This window comes from Sciurus carolinensis, chromosome 17, assembly GCF_902686445.1.
Source record: "Sciurus carolinensis chromosome 17, mSciCar1.2, whole genome shotgun sequence".
Classification (NCBI taxonomy): Eukaryota; Metazoa; Chordata; class Mammalia; order Rodentia; family Sciuridae; genus Sciurus; species Sciurus carolinensis.
Window position 1 is genome coordinate 57,483,624 of NC_062229.1, and position 16,221 is coordinate 57,499,844.

Here is a 16,221-nt window from a genome sequence, read left to right on the forward strand (position 1 = left end):
ATAGTCAAGAATAATATTTTAGATACCAATATGGATTTCACAAGTATTTTTACCAAGTTCCAGTTTCGGGACAGGTTCTCACAGAAAATGCAATAGTAAGGAAAAAGAGAATCCCTATCCTTTTAATGCTTAGAGTGTGGAGAGGGGGACAAACATCCATCAGTCATCACACAATGATGTACAAATGGTGGGCAGGGGGCAGGGAGAGGCATTCTAGAATGGTGGAATAGTGGGCAAAGGCCCTGAGGCAGGCAGGTTTGAGAAAAGGAAAGGGGGTTAAACATGGCTAACATATCAATCTCCAGACAGAAAGTGGTGCAAGAGAAGGCTGGACCAGGAACATGAGCCAAGCCACTTCAGCCTTGCAGGCCAATGAAAAGTTTTTGGTCTTTCTTTATCCTATAAGTAATGGAAACCCACTGAAGGGATTTTGTTGTGGTTTGAATGTGAGGTGTCCCCCAAAAGATCATGTGTGAAACAATGAGAGAAGGTTCAAGGGAGAAGTAATTGGGTTAGAAGAGTCCTAACCCAATCAGTGAATTAATCACCTGAAAGGATTAACTGAGTGGTAACTGGAGGCAGGTGGGTGTGGCTGGAGGAGGTGGGGCATGGCTTTCAGTGCGCGTCTTTGGGGGCGTGGCTTTGGGGTATATATCTGTATCTGGAGAGTGGAGTCTCTCTCTGCTTCCTGATCACCATGTGAGCTGCTTCCCTCCACCACACTCTTCCACCATGATGTTCAGCCTCACCTCCAGCCCTGAGGAATGGAGCCTGCTGTCTATGGACTGAGACCTCCTAAACAAACTCTTCCTTCTCTACAATTGTGCTGGTCAGATCTTTAAGTCACAGTGGCAAAAAATTTGACTAAAATGGTTTTCCTATGGGGGTGTCAGAGCTAGTTCTGTGCTTAGGAAGACCAGTTTGACTGCTCCTTGGGAAATGTGTAGGGGTTGTGGCAGAAAGCATACATGGATGCACGGAGACTGCTTACAAGACTACTGCAATAGTCTGGAGAAAGATGGTGAGAGTTTTAGGTGGCCTAAGTCAGGGGTAAGCCACCAGTGAGGTATGGGAACTAAAACACGAAGTGATCCAAGTTATACTAATATACAGTATCCCCGTCAACATTCTGACTCGTCCTATTTGAATTGTACCCAGATCATTTAGTTCAGTTTAGCAAAATTCAGTTTGATAAACCCCAAAATGTTCAAAGGAAGGTGATCAGGACTATGCCAGGACCAGGAAGGGCAATGTGGCCTTGAGGCTATAGTGAGAAAGCACAGACTGGAGGAGAGATGGAATGACTCGGAAGTGCTACTAAAAAATTTAGAGGGGATGTGTCTCAGTGGTTAAGCACCTTGAGTTCAATCCCTGGTATCCAAAAAAAAAAAAAAAAAAAAAAAAAGAAAAGAAAAAATTAAAGGAGTATCATGCAACTTACTCTTCTGGAAAGAGAACTAGTATTTGTGCAGAGAAGTTATAGGGAAGTTTATGTCAGCTCAGCATAAGGGAGGCTTTGTGGTTGGACTGTTTGACAATGGAATGCCGGGTGTGCGCTGAGCCTGCTTCCCTGGCCAAAACATGCAGAGTCTGAAGAGATGCTGGCTTAGCTCATCTCCAAACTTCCTCAAACTCTCTCAAGAGGGGTGTGGGGGAAGGAAGGATAATAGAGTGAAAGAGACATTATTACCTCATGTACACGTATGACTCATGACCAATGTGATCCCACAATATGTATAATCAGAAAAAATGAGAGATTACACTCCTTTTATGTTGATCTATCATAATGTATAAATGCATTCTACTGTCATGTACAACTAACTAGAACAAATAAAATTAAAAATGAAAAAAAAAAGATTCTCTGATTCCATCAAAGTGTGATCTTTCCTGGGACACACTTATTTTTAATATTACTTTTGATGTCCCTACTACCACTACCAAATATTTGCACCAAACTCTTTACATGTATTATCTCAGTTAATCCTTATAATAACACCATGAGGTAGGCAGTAAAGTATGAGCTATATTTTAATTTTGTTTTTTGTTTTGCAATACTGGGGATTGAACCCAGCAGTGCTTTATCATTGAGCTACACACCCAGTGTAGCCCTTTTTATTTTTTATTTTGAGAAAGGGTCTTCCTAAGTTTCCTACACTGGTCTCAACCCCTATTTTTGAAAATAAAATTGTGGCTTGGAGAGTTAAAGAAGGATGCAAACCCAGCATTTTGATTCCAGAGTCTGTGCTTTTAACCAGTGTGTTAACCAGCTTCTAATACCAATTATTTTACTATATGCCAATGCATTGAGTCCTGCACTCAACATTTTAACCAATTTCTGGCCTTCAAATATGAAAGTATATGAAACACTAACAAAATATATTAGTAACTGTGTCAGTCAGAACAAGAATAGGTTATGCTTGGTAACAAATGACCCCCCAAACTCAGTGGCTCAAAAACAACAAAGGTTTTTTTCTTGCTCATGTTTAATGTCCATAATAGATAGTGTGTGTGGGGACTTTATTAATGAGCAGGCTGAGAGGACCACCACTAGCTTGGATATTTCTGGGCACAGCATAAGAAGAAGAAATTATCAACTAAATACTTCAGCCAAGTAACAACTTAAGCCACATTGTTTCTAATTGGCTAATTGGCTACTTGACTCCACCCAGAAAAAGGGAACATAGGGTGCAATCTTGGGATCTGGAGAATTGGGAATAGTGTTAATGGCTACTGTAGGCAAGAATGTATGTGAACTCTGCTTCATATGTTTCAGAATTTCTACCAAGAGGGAGGCTGGGGTTGTGGCTCAGTGGTAGAGCACTTGCCTAGCATGTGTGAGGCACTGGGTTCGATTCACAGCACCACATATAAATAAATGAATAAAATAAAGGCCTATCAACATCTAAAAAAATTTTAAAAAGAATGTCTACCAAGAGGAATATTGACCGTCTCTTCACATTAGCTTATTTATCCCAAGTTGAAGTATTAATGTTAGAAGAGAAGAAGTGTACAAAACATGCTGGATTCTCGTAAGTCTTCATCATATTTATAAAATAATTTGAACCGTAATTGTATCGAGCACTCAGGGCCTGTGTGTGATGTATTAGTATGTTTGTAGTTGGGTTAAAGACAAGCATGTAGACAATAAATTTTACTCCCTTACACATTTCATTGTTCCTAGTTACACAAAACCATTATTGACAAACTGAGAGAAGATAAAATGAAACAACCCAAGCCTTACATTAGGTTTTGAATCTTAAGATGTGAGAATAAAAACTATTTAAATGCATCAGAGAAATTTTATTCTGAAAACTCTCAGCAATGCAAGCCCACTCATGTCAAATTAAATAGAAGTGTGCTATTATTATTATTGTTGTTGGTATCGGGGAGAGGTACCAAGGATTGAACCCAGGGGCACTTAACCACTGAGCCACATCCCAGTCTCCTTTTATTTTTTAGAGACTTTCTTACTTAGTTGCTTAGGTCTTGCTAAGTTGCTGAGGCTGGCTTTGAACTTGTGATCCTCCTGCCTCAACCTCCCAAGTCGCTGGGATTACACTCGTGCACCACTGCCCCCAGCTAAAGTGTGCTATTCATATTTTGAATTCATGTCTATAAAAATATAAACCTCTTAAAAAGTTTTGTTTTCTGATAAATATTTGTAATAATACAAAATAAAGCAAGTGATTCATCTTGTATCTTGCTGTGACTCAGAGTATTCACTGCAGACTTGACCTACTTTCATCCACTATCTTTGGGAAAATATAGTAGGTTGATTCATAAATACACCATAATCTCAACTATAAAACCAACAAGTGACAGTAAAAGCAAATGAAGACATATCCCCGGCATCTTTGAAGCATTTCACTGGAAATGGCTGTTGGAAGACAATTTGTTTTTGTGATTGAAATGTCCAAAGTAAAAGTACATGTGGCATCGGTGTGCTTAAAATATAATTAAAATTTGTTTTACAAATGCTATTTTGGAAAAGAGATAATTTTAAAAGCCAGAGATACCTCCTGTAAAGGCACAACTGTGCTCTTTTTGATGGTGCCTTTTTCTAATTCAAAAGCTACATATTTTAATAGAGAATGGCCCCAAATGTTTTTTGAGGTCAAACTAGAAATATGTTGATGATTTAAAAATGCAAGCCAAGTGCTTTATTATATTATACTACCAGAGTGTTATTGTAGTTTAAAAATATCATTAAATCAGCACAAACCCGCACTTATCATTTCCTGCACATTTTTCACACTGAGCTGCCTTCTGACTATGAGTAATCTGCTAATCTGCTCTTTGCCTCACAATCCGTCAAAGTGACAGATTCATTCCTTCCCTAATACATAAGATCTTCATTTACTGTATGCCTTGCTGCTACTTTCTTTTTTGCTAGCTCTGAAATTTAGAAATTCACAGGCAAATTTAGAGAATGTCACATGGGGAGTTGTCCCTGTGTGTTTCCCACTTGCTCCATCATTCCAGCGGGAGGGACCCAAACTTTTCCGGACTACTAATGTAAATGAATAATATTTCCAGAATGAAGGCAATTGTTGAGTTTAGTAAGAGCCTTGTTAAAGAGGTTGGAAGAGTCAAAGCCAGCCTCAGCAACTTAGCGAGGCACTAAGCAACTCAGTGAGACCCTGTCTCTAAATAAAATATAAAATAAGAGCTGGGGATGTGGCTCGGTGGTTCAGCACCCCTGGCCTCGATCCCCAGTACCAAAAAAAAAAAAAAAAAAAAAAAGAAAAAGAAAAGTACATCTTCACCAAGTCAAAGCACTGACCATGATGGAATTTTCTTCAATTCAAATAGCCCACTTAATAGATTCTTACAGTCTGCTCTGAACCCTTACTTACTGTAAGGGAAAAGATCTTTCATTTAGTACTTTAAAGATAAATTGCTCCCACAAAAGACAAAGCTTCATTAGCATAAACACTGCTGCTTAATTGCAGGCAATACTATGACTTTAAGCTGAGATTTCCATTTTATCATGACGCTGAGTGACCTGAGGCCAAGCTGGACTTTGGGTTTCTTGTTCCTGCTATTTTGTCAGTACGATTGTTTCTGCTGCTTAAAAACCATTAATCCCCCAGAAAATACTTGCTTTCCCTTTCTTGCTTTGATTAGTTCTATGAATAAAGTGAATTAAGGAATGAAAAATATAAGTGTGTAAAATTTGAGCTTTCTAACTATTACCTGATAATAATTCAAATGTCGGTATTATTAACCTTAAAAGTCAAAAGCAAAGAAGTTGTTTATGGCAAAATATGAGAAATATTTACCAACCAGTATTTTTCAGAATATATATATGTATGAGTGTGTGTTTGTATTTATATATATATTTTCCCCCACTAATAACCCAACACCCAACAGCATTTTATTGTCCTGAGCATGATATTGCATCTGATTTCTGGTAATGGATGACAAGGATGGTGAAGACTTTTTAAAATCAATGGAGAAGAAAGAGTCAATTGAACAATAGTATTAGTGTTAATTCAGTCCAAGCAGCTAAACATTGTTTGCCTTTTCACCTTTGAATCATGTTAAGCAGGCTGAGCATTTGACTTGCATAGTATATATTATACCAAGTAGGTTTTTATGCAGTAATAAGCAGCATAATTTGAAGCAGTAAATGCTGGTAAACATAATACAGCGCTAAAGTGAAGAATCACGTGTTTTAACTTTAATCAATTACAAAACATAATGTTTTTCATTAATAAGAGAAAGAGAAAGGAGGGCAGAAGGAACTACAGCCTACGTTCCTGGCTTCCAGGCCTGGGCACGGGTCTGGAGGGCTGCGGGTCCCGTGCAAGCCTGGGACCTCCCACCGGCTTCCCTGATGCACACACCACCTGCGTGACACACAGTGTGGACTTGCCCCTGCTGGAAGCCACAGGCTCACCAAGGGCATGTTCAAGTCACACAGTAGGGACTTGAAAAACACTGAGCATTGCCAAAGGTCAGAGCTGCGACTGTGGCCATTTAATGACAATTCTGTCTTCCTGTTTCTTAGGTTCATTCATTGTCACGTTCTCCCGCACCCTCCTCCTGTAGAATGGAGTGATTGTTATTAACTGGAATTAGTTCTTCAACTTTTTTTTTTTGGTACCAGGGATTGAATCCAGGGGTGCTTAACCACTGAGCCACATTCCCAGCCCTTTTTTGTATTTTATTTAGAGACAGGGTCTCACTGAGTTGCTTAGGGCCTCACTAAGTTACTGAGGCTGATTTTGAACTCGAGATCCTCCTGCCTCAGCCTCCTGAGCTGCTGGGATGCAGGTGTGGTGTGTACCACTGCAACCGGCAATAATTCGACTTTAAGGCTATCATTCTTCTAGCAGGGGAAGCTGAATCTTTTAATGAAATCAAGTGTTAGAATGGTAGATATGGCTTTGGACTGTGGTCCAGTGCTCTGAGTGACCCGAGTTCACCATCCGGATGGGTGTAGTGATTGCAGGGCAGGTGAGGTTCAGCAATCTTGGGAGCCCCACACTCTGCTAGTTAAGAATGCCAAGTATTTTCAGGGACTTGTCATTTCAGGCATAGAAGCTTCGGGGATGTGGCGGGGATAAGATGTAACCTGGTGTTTTGAGACTTTCATGGAAATGAGTTTCATGAGTTTACAATTTCGGAAAATAAGACAATAACTAAAATATTGATTGGTATTTCCCAGTCTTAATATGTACAAAGGAAACATTAACAGACTCAGGCTGAAGTGCTAAGCCTAGAGCCCAAGAGGACTATGACAAAGACGGACCTCTCAGCTGAGGGAGATGGGTACTTGGTTAGGCAGATCTAAAAATGGACAGTGGAGGGACCCAGGACAAAGACACCAAGGACAGGTGGGCAGGGGTGGACATCGAGTTCTTTGCTCTGGTGGCTAGTTAGGGCCTGGCACAGGATAACAAGCAATCACACAGTCTGAGCAAACTCATTCACCTACAAGAATCCATCAGAACCAGGACTGAAAGGGGGTTGGACAGATCAACGAATGCCAAGGGCAGAGGGGGAAGAAGGGATGCGGCAGGGGACCCCAGCTGCCCACCTCTCCACCTCTGTCCCTCCCGTGGTGCTGCTGGTGGGTTGCTGGGTCCCATGTGATCCTGTAGGAAGGTTCCCTCTGGAGTTGTGTAAGACTTGGGCCTGGTTAAGAGTGGTCAGGGGTGAAAAGCAGGATGATTCTGGAAGAGTGTGTTTTGCTACTGGGGGGCCTACAACTGGGCTTTCTCGGAGCAGGACTGGAGGGGTTAGAAAAGTCATTCTGAGGGTGGGTTTCTGCTGGGCATCAGGAAGGAAAGCTCAGTGTTTTAAGTCTATTTTGTTAAAAGTAATTGTATCTGGGCTGGGGTTGTGGCTCAGTGGTAGCAAGCTTGCCTAGCATGTGTGAGGTCCTGGGTTTGATCCTCCGCACCACATAAAAATAAAGGTATTAAAAATTTTAAAAAGTCTATTTTAGGGGCATAACAGTGGACTTAGGTCTTCTCTAGGCACAAGAGGGACAGGAAGTCACATGAATTTAGGTGGGCACCAGAACCACAGGGAAAAACAATATATATATTTCTATTTTTCCATTTGCCTATCCAGATAGGTTAGTCTGGTGAGGGCTGAGTACACCTTCCACAGCAGTGGTAGCCCATGCAGGTTTCTAGCAAGGGCACCTGGACTCCATAAAATGGGCACAGATAGGAACAATACAGAAAAGCAATTTCCAATAAGAATACAGGGAGAACACAGTAATTCAATTTTAGAAATCTGTCTCTATATACAGGTTTAAGGTGATACATTCAACAGAGACTTTAGATTTTGAACATTTTCTAAGGGAGCATTTCAAACAAACCCATAAGAAAGATGGGGGAGCTGGGTGCAGTGGCACATGGCTGTAATCCCAGAGGTTTAGGAGGCTGAGGCAGGAGGATCACAAGTTTGAGGCCAGCCTCAGCAATTTAGTGAGACCCTAAGCAATTTAGCGAGTCATTTTCTCAAAATAAAAAATAAAAAGGGCTGGGAATGTGGCTGAGTGGTTGAGCATCCTTCAGTTCAATCCCTAGTGATGCCCCCACCCCCCAATAAAAAGAAAAATTGGGAAATCCATTTTTGTGAGGTGAGTTCCAACAATTTCAACATATATTTATTGAGTGTTTCCTAGGTGCTTGACACTATTTGAGGAGCTAGGGATACAGTAAAAGAGAGGTAAGATCTCGGCTAATGGAGTTCACATTCCAGCATTCTGCACAGGTGTGTGTGTGTACATCTAGAAAATACACAGAATGTCAGTTGGTGAAGATTACTGTGGACAAAAGAAAAAATAATAAAGGTGACTGACAGTGGTTTTAGGGTTGATGTTATATAAAGACCTCTCTGAAGACAGTGTTCATTTGGACGGAGACCAGGTGGCAGGAGGAGGCAGCTATGCAACCATCTAGAACTCCAAGCAGAGCGCCTGGGGCAGGACTAAGCCTAGAGTGCTTGAGGAAAGAGATAAGCATGGTGTTTGGCACAGAGAAAGCACGATGCCCAGTGATACGAAACACCATCCAAGAAGTAGGCTTGGAAAGTAGACTTAAACCCTGTTCAAACAAGGCCTCTCAAGAAACCACAATCTTACCTGGTTGCGAATAAAGTCACGTCATTGTCTCCTTTATATTTTCAGAAAATGAAAGGATAAAGTTCTTGCAAAGACATTTTTACAACATGTAAATGTTTTTACAAAATGTAATATTCATGATGAAGATTTTAGTTTTCCATGGTGTCTGGGTATAGAGAACGCTGCCCTGTCTCCTCCTCCCTCACTCAACTCAGATGCTAGTACAGCTTCTACTCTGGCCAGGTAACAAGATGGGTGGGGGAGAGACCTAGACAGACAGCTTTCTGTCACTGTGACAAATACTTCACATAAACTCCCTAAAAGGCGGAAGGTTTATTTTGGCTTATGGTTTCAGTCCATGGTCACTTGGCCCTGTTCCCTTGGATCTGTAGGGGCACAGTACATCACAGTGGGACTGCGTGGTGGAGGAGGTCTGTCTACTTGGTGGTGGTAGGGAATTAGAGAAAGAGAGAGGAATGGGGTCAGGGTCCCAAAATCCCCTTCAAAGGCTCTCCCCTAAATAACTTTCTCCCACAAGGCTCTGCTCTCTCACAGTTTCTGTTTTAGTCGGGTTTTTCGCTGCTCTGACCGGAACAATTGTAGGGTAGGAAAACTTATTTGAGGGTTCATGGCTTCAGAGGTCTCAGACCACAGACATCAGGTTCCATTCCTCAGGGATCAAGGGGAGGCATAAAGTCATAGTGAAAGAGTGTGGTGGAGGGGAGCAGCTCACATGGTGATCAGGAAGCAGAGACTCCACTCTCCAGATACAAATCTATACCCCAAAGTCACGCCCCCAATACCCACCTCCTCCAGCCACACCCACCTGCCTCCAGTCACCACTCAGTTAATCCCATCAGGGATTCATTCACTGATTGGGTTAAGGCTCTACAACCCAATCATTTCTCCTCCAAACCTTACATTGTGTCATGTATGAGCTTTTGGGAGACACCTAACATCCAAACCATAACAGGTTTAAATACCTCCCTAAAGCACCACAGACTGAGGACTAAGCCTAAAGCAAATAGGACTTTGGGGAACATTCTAGATTGATAGATGATGATAGCAAGTACACTAGAGAGTGAGCCCTGCCCTTAGAGAACTTGACAGCCTGTCAGGTCTTCAGTCAGTGAGCTTTGAACCAGACCTGCAGGCTCTGAATGTGGGATGGGGGCCCTTGAATAATCAGTGTGAATGTGTGGGGATAAGCTGCTGAAACAAGAGACACAGACAATTTTGCTAGTTAAAGGTAACGAGAGAAGTGATAGAAATGAACTCTGATGCCTTTGGTTTTTGTAACAAATCATGAAGATATAATGCAAAAAATCCAAATAACAGAAATCATCAAAACTCTTCTTAGAGGAATGAAATATTTGCTGGTTAATATGGAAATTCTCTGTGTGTCTTCATCTCAAGGAGGAATATTTGTTAAAAACCCAACTTGTTTTTAAAATGATCCAAATGTAATCATTTGGAGAGGAAAATTACATGGAAGGTCCGCATTGAATTTTATTTATTTGTACATCTCTCTTTTGTGTTAGGAAAAAAAAAAAAAAAAAAAAGAAGCTTAAGCAATAGAAAAGAAGCCCATTAGGTTGACTCCTGACAATTGGAGAGAAAAGAAAAATGAAGCCACTGTGATCAGTCCAGAGTGGTGCATGTAGGTTACAATGACAGGCCAGCTTGCCTCCGTCAGGCCAGCTGAGCCAGCAGGAGCTGAGGTCACTGCTTGTTAATCATTTGTCAAAGTCTGCAGCAGGGCTTTATCAGATAATTATAGTTATAAGTATGTTTATATCACACAAACATGTGGCAAAGCTATAAGGGATTCAGGCCCTAACACAATCTGCAATGACATCTTAAAAAACTACAGATAAGCAATAAATCATAAAGCAAGCACTTGAGAAAATCGTGCCATTGCTACTGCTTGGGAATTCTAGAATTATTTTCTTTTTTTCTCATAACCATTTAGAACCTCACAAAGCCTTTGTCTACATTCCCTCCTCTCTCTAATTTTCCAATGGGTTGTAAAATAGCACATAGAATCATCATTTGAAACGAAAGCCTGGTTATCGACTCCGTCCATATGAACAGAAAACCAGAATGTAATCAAAGATTATTTTATAAAATTCATTCCTGAGCAAAAATAATCTTGTGCTGTTCTGAAGAATCTACATAAGCATATAAATAGATGCACCTCAGGGACAGCTGTGAACTGGCAAACCAATAGATGGCATTTTAAAATAAATGACTTGAGGCTGCAAACGGCATCCATTTGCTCTGTTTGGCAGCCTGAAAGTTTACATGCTAGGGAACATTTCTCAACATGAATGAACTGTGAAATTGTTTCCTCCTACCCCACACTCCTCTAAATTATATTGGATTATGTTAGCCATTTCTGCACCTTGTCGTAAAGGCTTTCAGCGCCCCAAGAGGCAGTGCCTGTAGACATTGGAGGTCAGGGCCCCAGCATCTGAGATGCTGCCTATCACTAGGTGTGTTAGGAAGAAATAATGGGAAATACCACCCCTGCCCGACAATGCATGGGAAGTGACTGTGTTGCAAACCTAGAAGTGCCAGGGAACGCGATGAGGTGAACCATATATATTTCAATTCCTAGATCGCAATCTCTCAGGAAAATGATCACCGTTGCATCCCACCTCCATCCAATGTCAAGTACGGCCCTATGAGCATAAGTAAATGATTTTACTGTGAAGAAAACAATCTATGAATATATGCAGCGTTTTAGCTATTTTCAACCTAGAACCGACTCTTCAGATCCTACATTTGCCTCCTCTGTGGGTTGCGTACTATCTTTAATTTTAATCCTGCACACACAAAAGGAAGAAGGCAGTGATGTCACAGAAAGGAAAATCTTTTCCAGAGCACAGCGGAAATGCAAGAGTTTGGGGGGTATTGGCTGTTTTGTCACTAATGAAGCTAATTGAAAGTCGACTTTCATAGGTACATATCTGGGCACGAGTATATGTAATTTAAACATCTTAGGTTCTTAGGTCTTGAGTAGTTGTGGATATTTCACTGAAGGTAATGTGGCCATTTCACTTCCAAGAGGGCCATTGCCACACTGTCCTACTGAACGAGCAGCACACACCTCCCCTCCCTGCTGGGTTGGCGTTCCTCTGATCACAGCCTGTCTGGACACACGCTGTTCTGGTACCGTTCAGAGTCTCCACGTGCAGACTTTCCATCTAGCATTCAGGTTATCCAGGAGGGTGTATTTAGAGACTGACCTTCTTACCTATATCTTTTTCACCTTAATTATCAGTATCCTTTAACTTTAAAGTTTAATTTTAAAGTTCTGTATTTTGAGGCATAAAGCATGGGGTAGTATTTATATATTTATTATTTTATAAGGTGGTATTTATAAGAAATATAATAAATACAAATCTTAAGAAGAATCATTGCTTTCAATTTTAAGTTAAATTACATGTATTATATGATTCAATTTATCCCATTTATAGGATCATATATGCTGATCTCAGAATTTTATCATCTTCTGTATTTATGGCCCAATAATGCCTTCCTGTCGAATTCTCCACGCGTCTGAATTTATGAGCCAAGAGTCAAGCCATGTAATCTGCAGGTCTTCTGAATAGTTATGTACTAATTTTCTAGGAAACTGTGGATAGCCCATTGGCAATGGGGTCGATGGCCGTTTTATTCTTTACTTTAGAATTTGTCCTTTTTATTTCATTATGTAGAAACGTAAATTACTTTTTGCTGAGTGAATGAACAGGTAATTGGTTGCACAAGATATACAGTCTTGCTTTCTTGGTGAATTTTCTTATGTTCTATCATTTTGATATTCTGACTTTGGGAATCAACTGGTAAATGGGACATTTAAAGTCACATACTACTACATCTAAGCATTCATTCATTCATTCACTAACCTATCCAGTATTTATGAAGTATGTTTTCTATAGAGTTCAGTAAGATTAAAAATAAGATGTGTGAAACTTTGATGGTAGGCGTCATTATTCTAAGTCTACAATGTGTCTCATTAAAGTCTCAGAATCATAAAGGTAGAATTGACCTCAGCAGGCATATAATTCAAATTCTTTCTTTTACACACGAGTGTGTTCACATTATTAAATGACATCTGGAGAGACTAGGGGACTTGTCTGAGATCATAGACTAGGTTGGAGGCAGAATTAGGCTGAAAATCAGGGACCTTTCCTCCTTTTATTAAAACAAAGCCTCCACTTTCTAACATATATTATATCACCCTCACTAGTTCACACTGCAAATTCTAAAATTTGTTATAAATTGGATGTCCAGTTTCCTTGAAAGCTTATTTGTATACAGAAATGTTGAAACATATTTTTATACATACTGAAATTCCATTCTCAATTTTAAACTTCTTATGATATCTATTTATAAATAGAGAAAATTACCCTTAGTGTGATTTGATGAAAGAATGATGAGATCAGGTGCACAGATCAGGAACAATCAGAAGACTACTAAAGAACATTTACTCCACCCATATCATAATTCTGAGCCCCAATAGAATGCCTGTAAGCCATGGCTGGTCTCCTGGGAGCCATGTTAGTTTCCAGGGCTTGGTTCTTTGCTGTTTGGACCAGAAGTGGATACTTGGCTCAACCTAGACCAACCACATTCTCTCTCTTGGAACATAGATACTGGGAATCAGACATAGTCTGTCAGCCTCCGCAGGTACTTTGAACTGTAAACTCAAGAGCTGTCAGAAAGCCATATGTGGATGGAGAAGTAGAAAGAGCTTAGAGAGAATGGAGCAGAATACAGGCAGAGGGAGCAGGGATGAGGTGTGGCTGCCTGCTAGCTTTTGGTCCCTACTTTCAGGACCTTCCAGAGGCCTGGTTGACCCTGGGTTCTGTGACATAGCCCTATATTCTTACTTAACGAATCCCTTCTTTTGCCCCTTCCCTTTCCAGCTCTCTCAATACTAGCCAAGTCTTTTTTTTTTTTTTTAATATATAACAAAAGAGTCTTAATTCAGACATTATGTAACAGCAACCACGTCCTATAGCTAGCGCCACAATGTTATCATGGATTTCTGTCTATTCCACAGGACAACCCACAGTACAGGTTAAATAACTTGATAATGAATGCATTTGGATAATGAGATGCATCCCAGTAACTCAGACTCTGTGTCTGGAGCTCAGAGAGACTTTCTCTTCAATGAATTCCTAGTGTATAACTAATAGTGATAAAGTGATATTGACTTATATGGATAAGCTACCTTATCTAAATCAGAAAGTCATGTAATACTATATATATTTTAAAGCTCAGATTCAGGTTTGCTTGTTTCTAATCAGCCTAAAATTGTGAGTTTTTTTTTTTTTTCTGGTCTTGACAAATGATTCAGGTATCAATTAATTTTTGATGTTGTTTTTCGGTAGTGGGGATTAATCCAGGGTCTCAACCAATGATATTTTTGAAATAATGAAATAATTTTGAGATTACCAACTTTGGAATTGAGAAAAAAGAATGATCACTTGAAGTTATATATATATATATATATATATATATATATATATATATATATATAAGCTATTTTGATAAATTTAAAAGGCATATATATAGTTATATAATATATATTGCTTAAAATGTATCAAACATCAACTATCCATTAAAATGGAATATTTATGTAAATAAAATAATAATGAATAAACAATAGAGCTCACTCTGCTTAGAACTGTGCTAAGAATTTTTCACATATTAGTCCATCTGAACTTTCTCAAAATATGATGAGGCAATTATTATGTCTGAACTACTTTGAGTTAAAAGACTTGCTCAAAGCCCCACAGTGAGGTGTTTAAACTCACTAAAGCACAGTTTGAATAAGAAAAGTGGATGAACTAAGACTTTGAAGGAAAAGAATTTTGGATGCTCTTTGGAAATTTTGGAGAACAATTTCAGGAAACCAAGAAAAATGCACAATCTTCTCAATAATCTGTTTTTAAAAAGACCACTGGGATTGTTAATGATTCTTACCGAGGGTTGGAAGGAGAAGGTGGATACATTTCTTTCTGGTAGTGACGACCCTGGTTGACAGGCTAGAAAAGATAAAACATTGGTGAGGCAGGTATTAATCAGGACAAGACTCTTTATATATACTTTCACACACATTTCCAGTGCCGTAATTTTTTTTTTTTTCTTTTCTGAGACACAATCTACAAGAAGGGGCTGATTTTATATTCCAGTATAGGCAAAGGATCTCTGGAAGACCCAACAAATAGAAGAAGAGTGATATAAATGAGAAAACATGGATTCCTTTAATGATCAGTGACTGGACTAAATAGCATGTGGCGTCATCCAAGTTCATGAGTCAGAATCTTTGTCCTGGTGGAATTTTTATGCTGCCGACATTTGTGGACATCTTCCAATAGAAACAAGATATCTTGTGGAAGTAACGCTGCATTGCGAGCATTAGCATGAGCAATAACCCAGAGGCCAGAGGAACAGGAAGTCTACTGAGGTCTTAATGTTAGTATGTTGCAAGGCCATGTTGCCATCAATAAGCACTGCATGTGTAAATCTTAGGGCACAATGGTCATTTCCCCCGTGTATAATATAACCGTAAGCATGGGTCAGGGAGCGGAGAAAAGTAATCACAGCATCTACAAAAATGTGAAATCTCATCTTTTCCTTCCACGAGACAACTTTGAATGTCAATTTCATGACATAGCTACAACCTTGGTCCTTCAAGTCTCTCCTTTCACAGAACTTCGTCTCTCCCCATTGCTCTAGGATGGGAGAAGATTCCATTATATGGAATACAAATTCTCTTTTGAGCATGTCTCTCAGCATTTCCCTTGTATGGTTAACAGCAATTGAATCCTAATATGGAAATTACTGCTCATAGTCTCATTTCACTACCAGTGCTATACACATTTGAATTCCATTCCAAATGTGACTTCCTTAGCCAAAGGGGGCCAGCATGGACACTCTCACGTGTAGCTCTGGGCCTGGGAGCTGGCCGAGGAAAGCAGTGTGGCAGTGGTACCAGTTCATAAAGAACCCATCTTCCTTACTTTCCGTATTGCTTATTTGAATGGATTCTAAAATATTAATGGTGGGGGTGATGGGAATTCTTCAGAGTAAACTGTCTTCCTTTATAAATAATCTCTTGGAAGTGTTCCTTTAATTTAAATCAAACACCCGTCTGATCACCACAGTCACTTAGCCTGCCTACCTGTGACGTGCCATGAATTTCAATGGACTCAGATACTTTGGTAATTGAACCAATATCAACGCATCAACATTGCAGTAATAAGAAACAACAGCTGGGAGAACAGTGGAAGGAAAACCATGTCATAAGACATATTTGATCTCGCTAGAGAAATAAGACTTTCAGCAATTTGCAAGTGAAATTTAGTTCTGTGATTTAGGCTTTATTATTTCCCAGCAAAAAAAGAAATTACCAAGCAAAGGGGGCCAAACAGGTTCTCTGGACCAATGTGCGCTGGTGTAGTGATACTCCTGACAATAAATTCATTGGTATTCGTTTGGTATTTCAGCTGCACTCAGGTCTCCAGTGAATGGACTTCTGCCTATTTATTTTCAGAGGTGTCTCCATAACTCTCCAGGCATCATCGTCCTGATATTCCATCAAATGCCCACTTCTTAATTTT

At 39.9% G+C, this 16,221-nt stretch overlaps 1 protein-coding gene across 3 annotated transcripts in view; it reads right to left on the bottom strand.

Annotated features, from left to right (window-relative positions):
* Nucleotides 1-16,221, bottom strand: part of Cfap20dc (CFAP20 domain containing) — a 230,944-nt gene that overhangs the window by 31,106 nt on the left and 183,617 nt on the right. For all 3 annotated transcript variants that reach the window (XM_047531685.1, XM_047531684.1, XM_047531683.1), the window contains one exon: nt 14,582-14,643. In XM_047531685.1, coding sequence (XP_047387641.1) covers nt 14,582-14,643 — 62 coding nt within the window. The remainder of the gene's footprint in view (nt 1-14,581; nt 14,644-16,221) is intronic.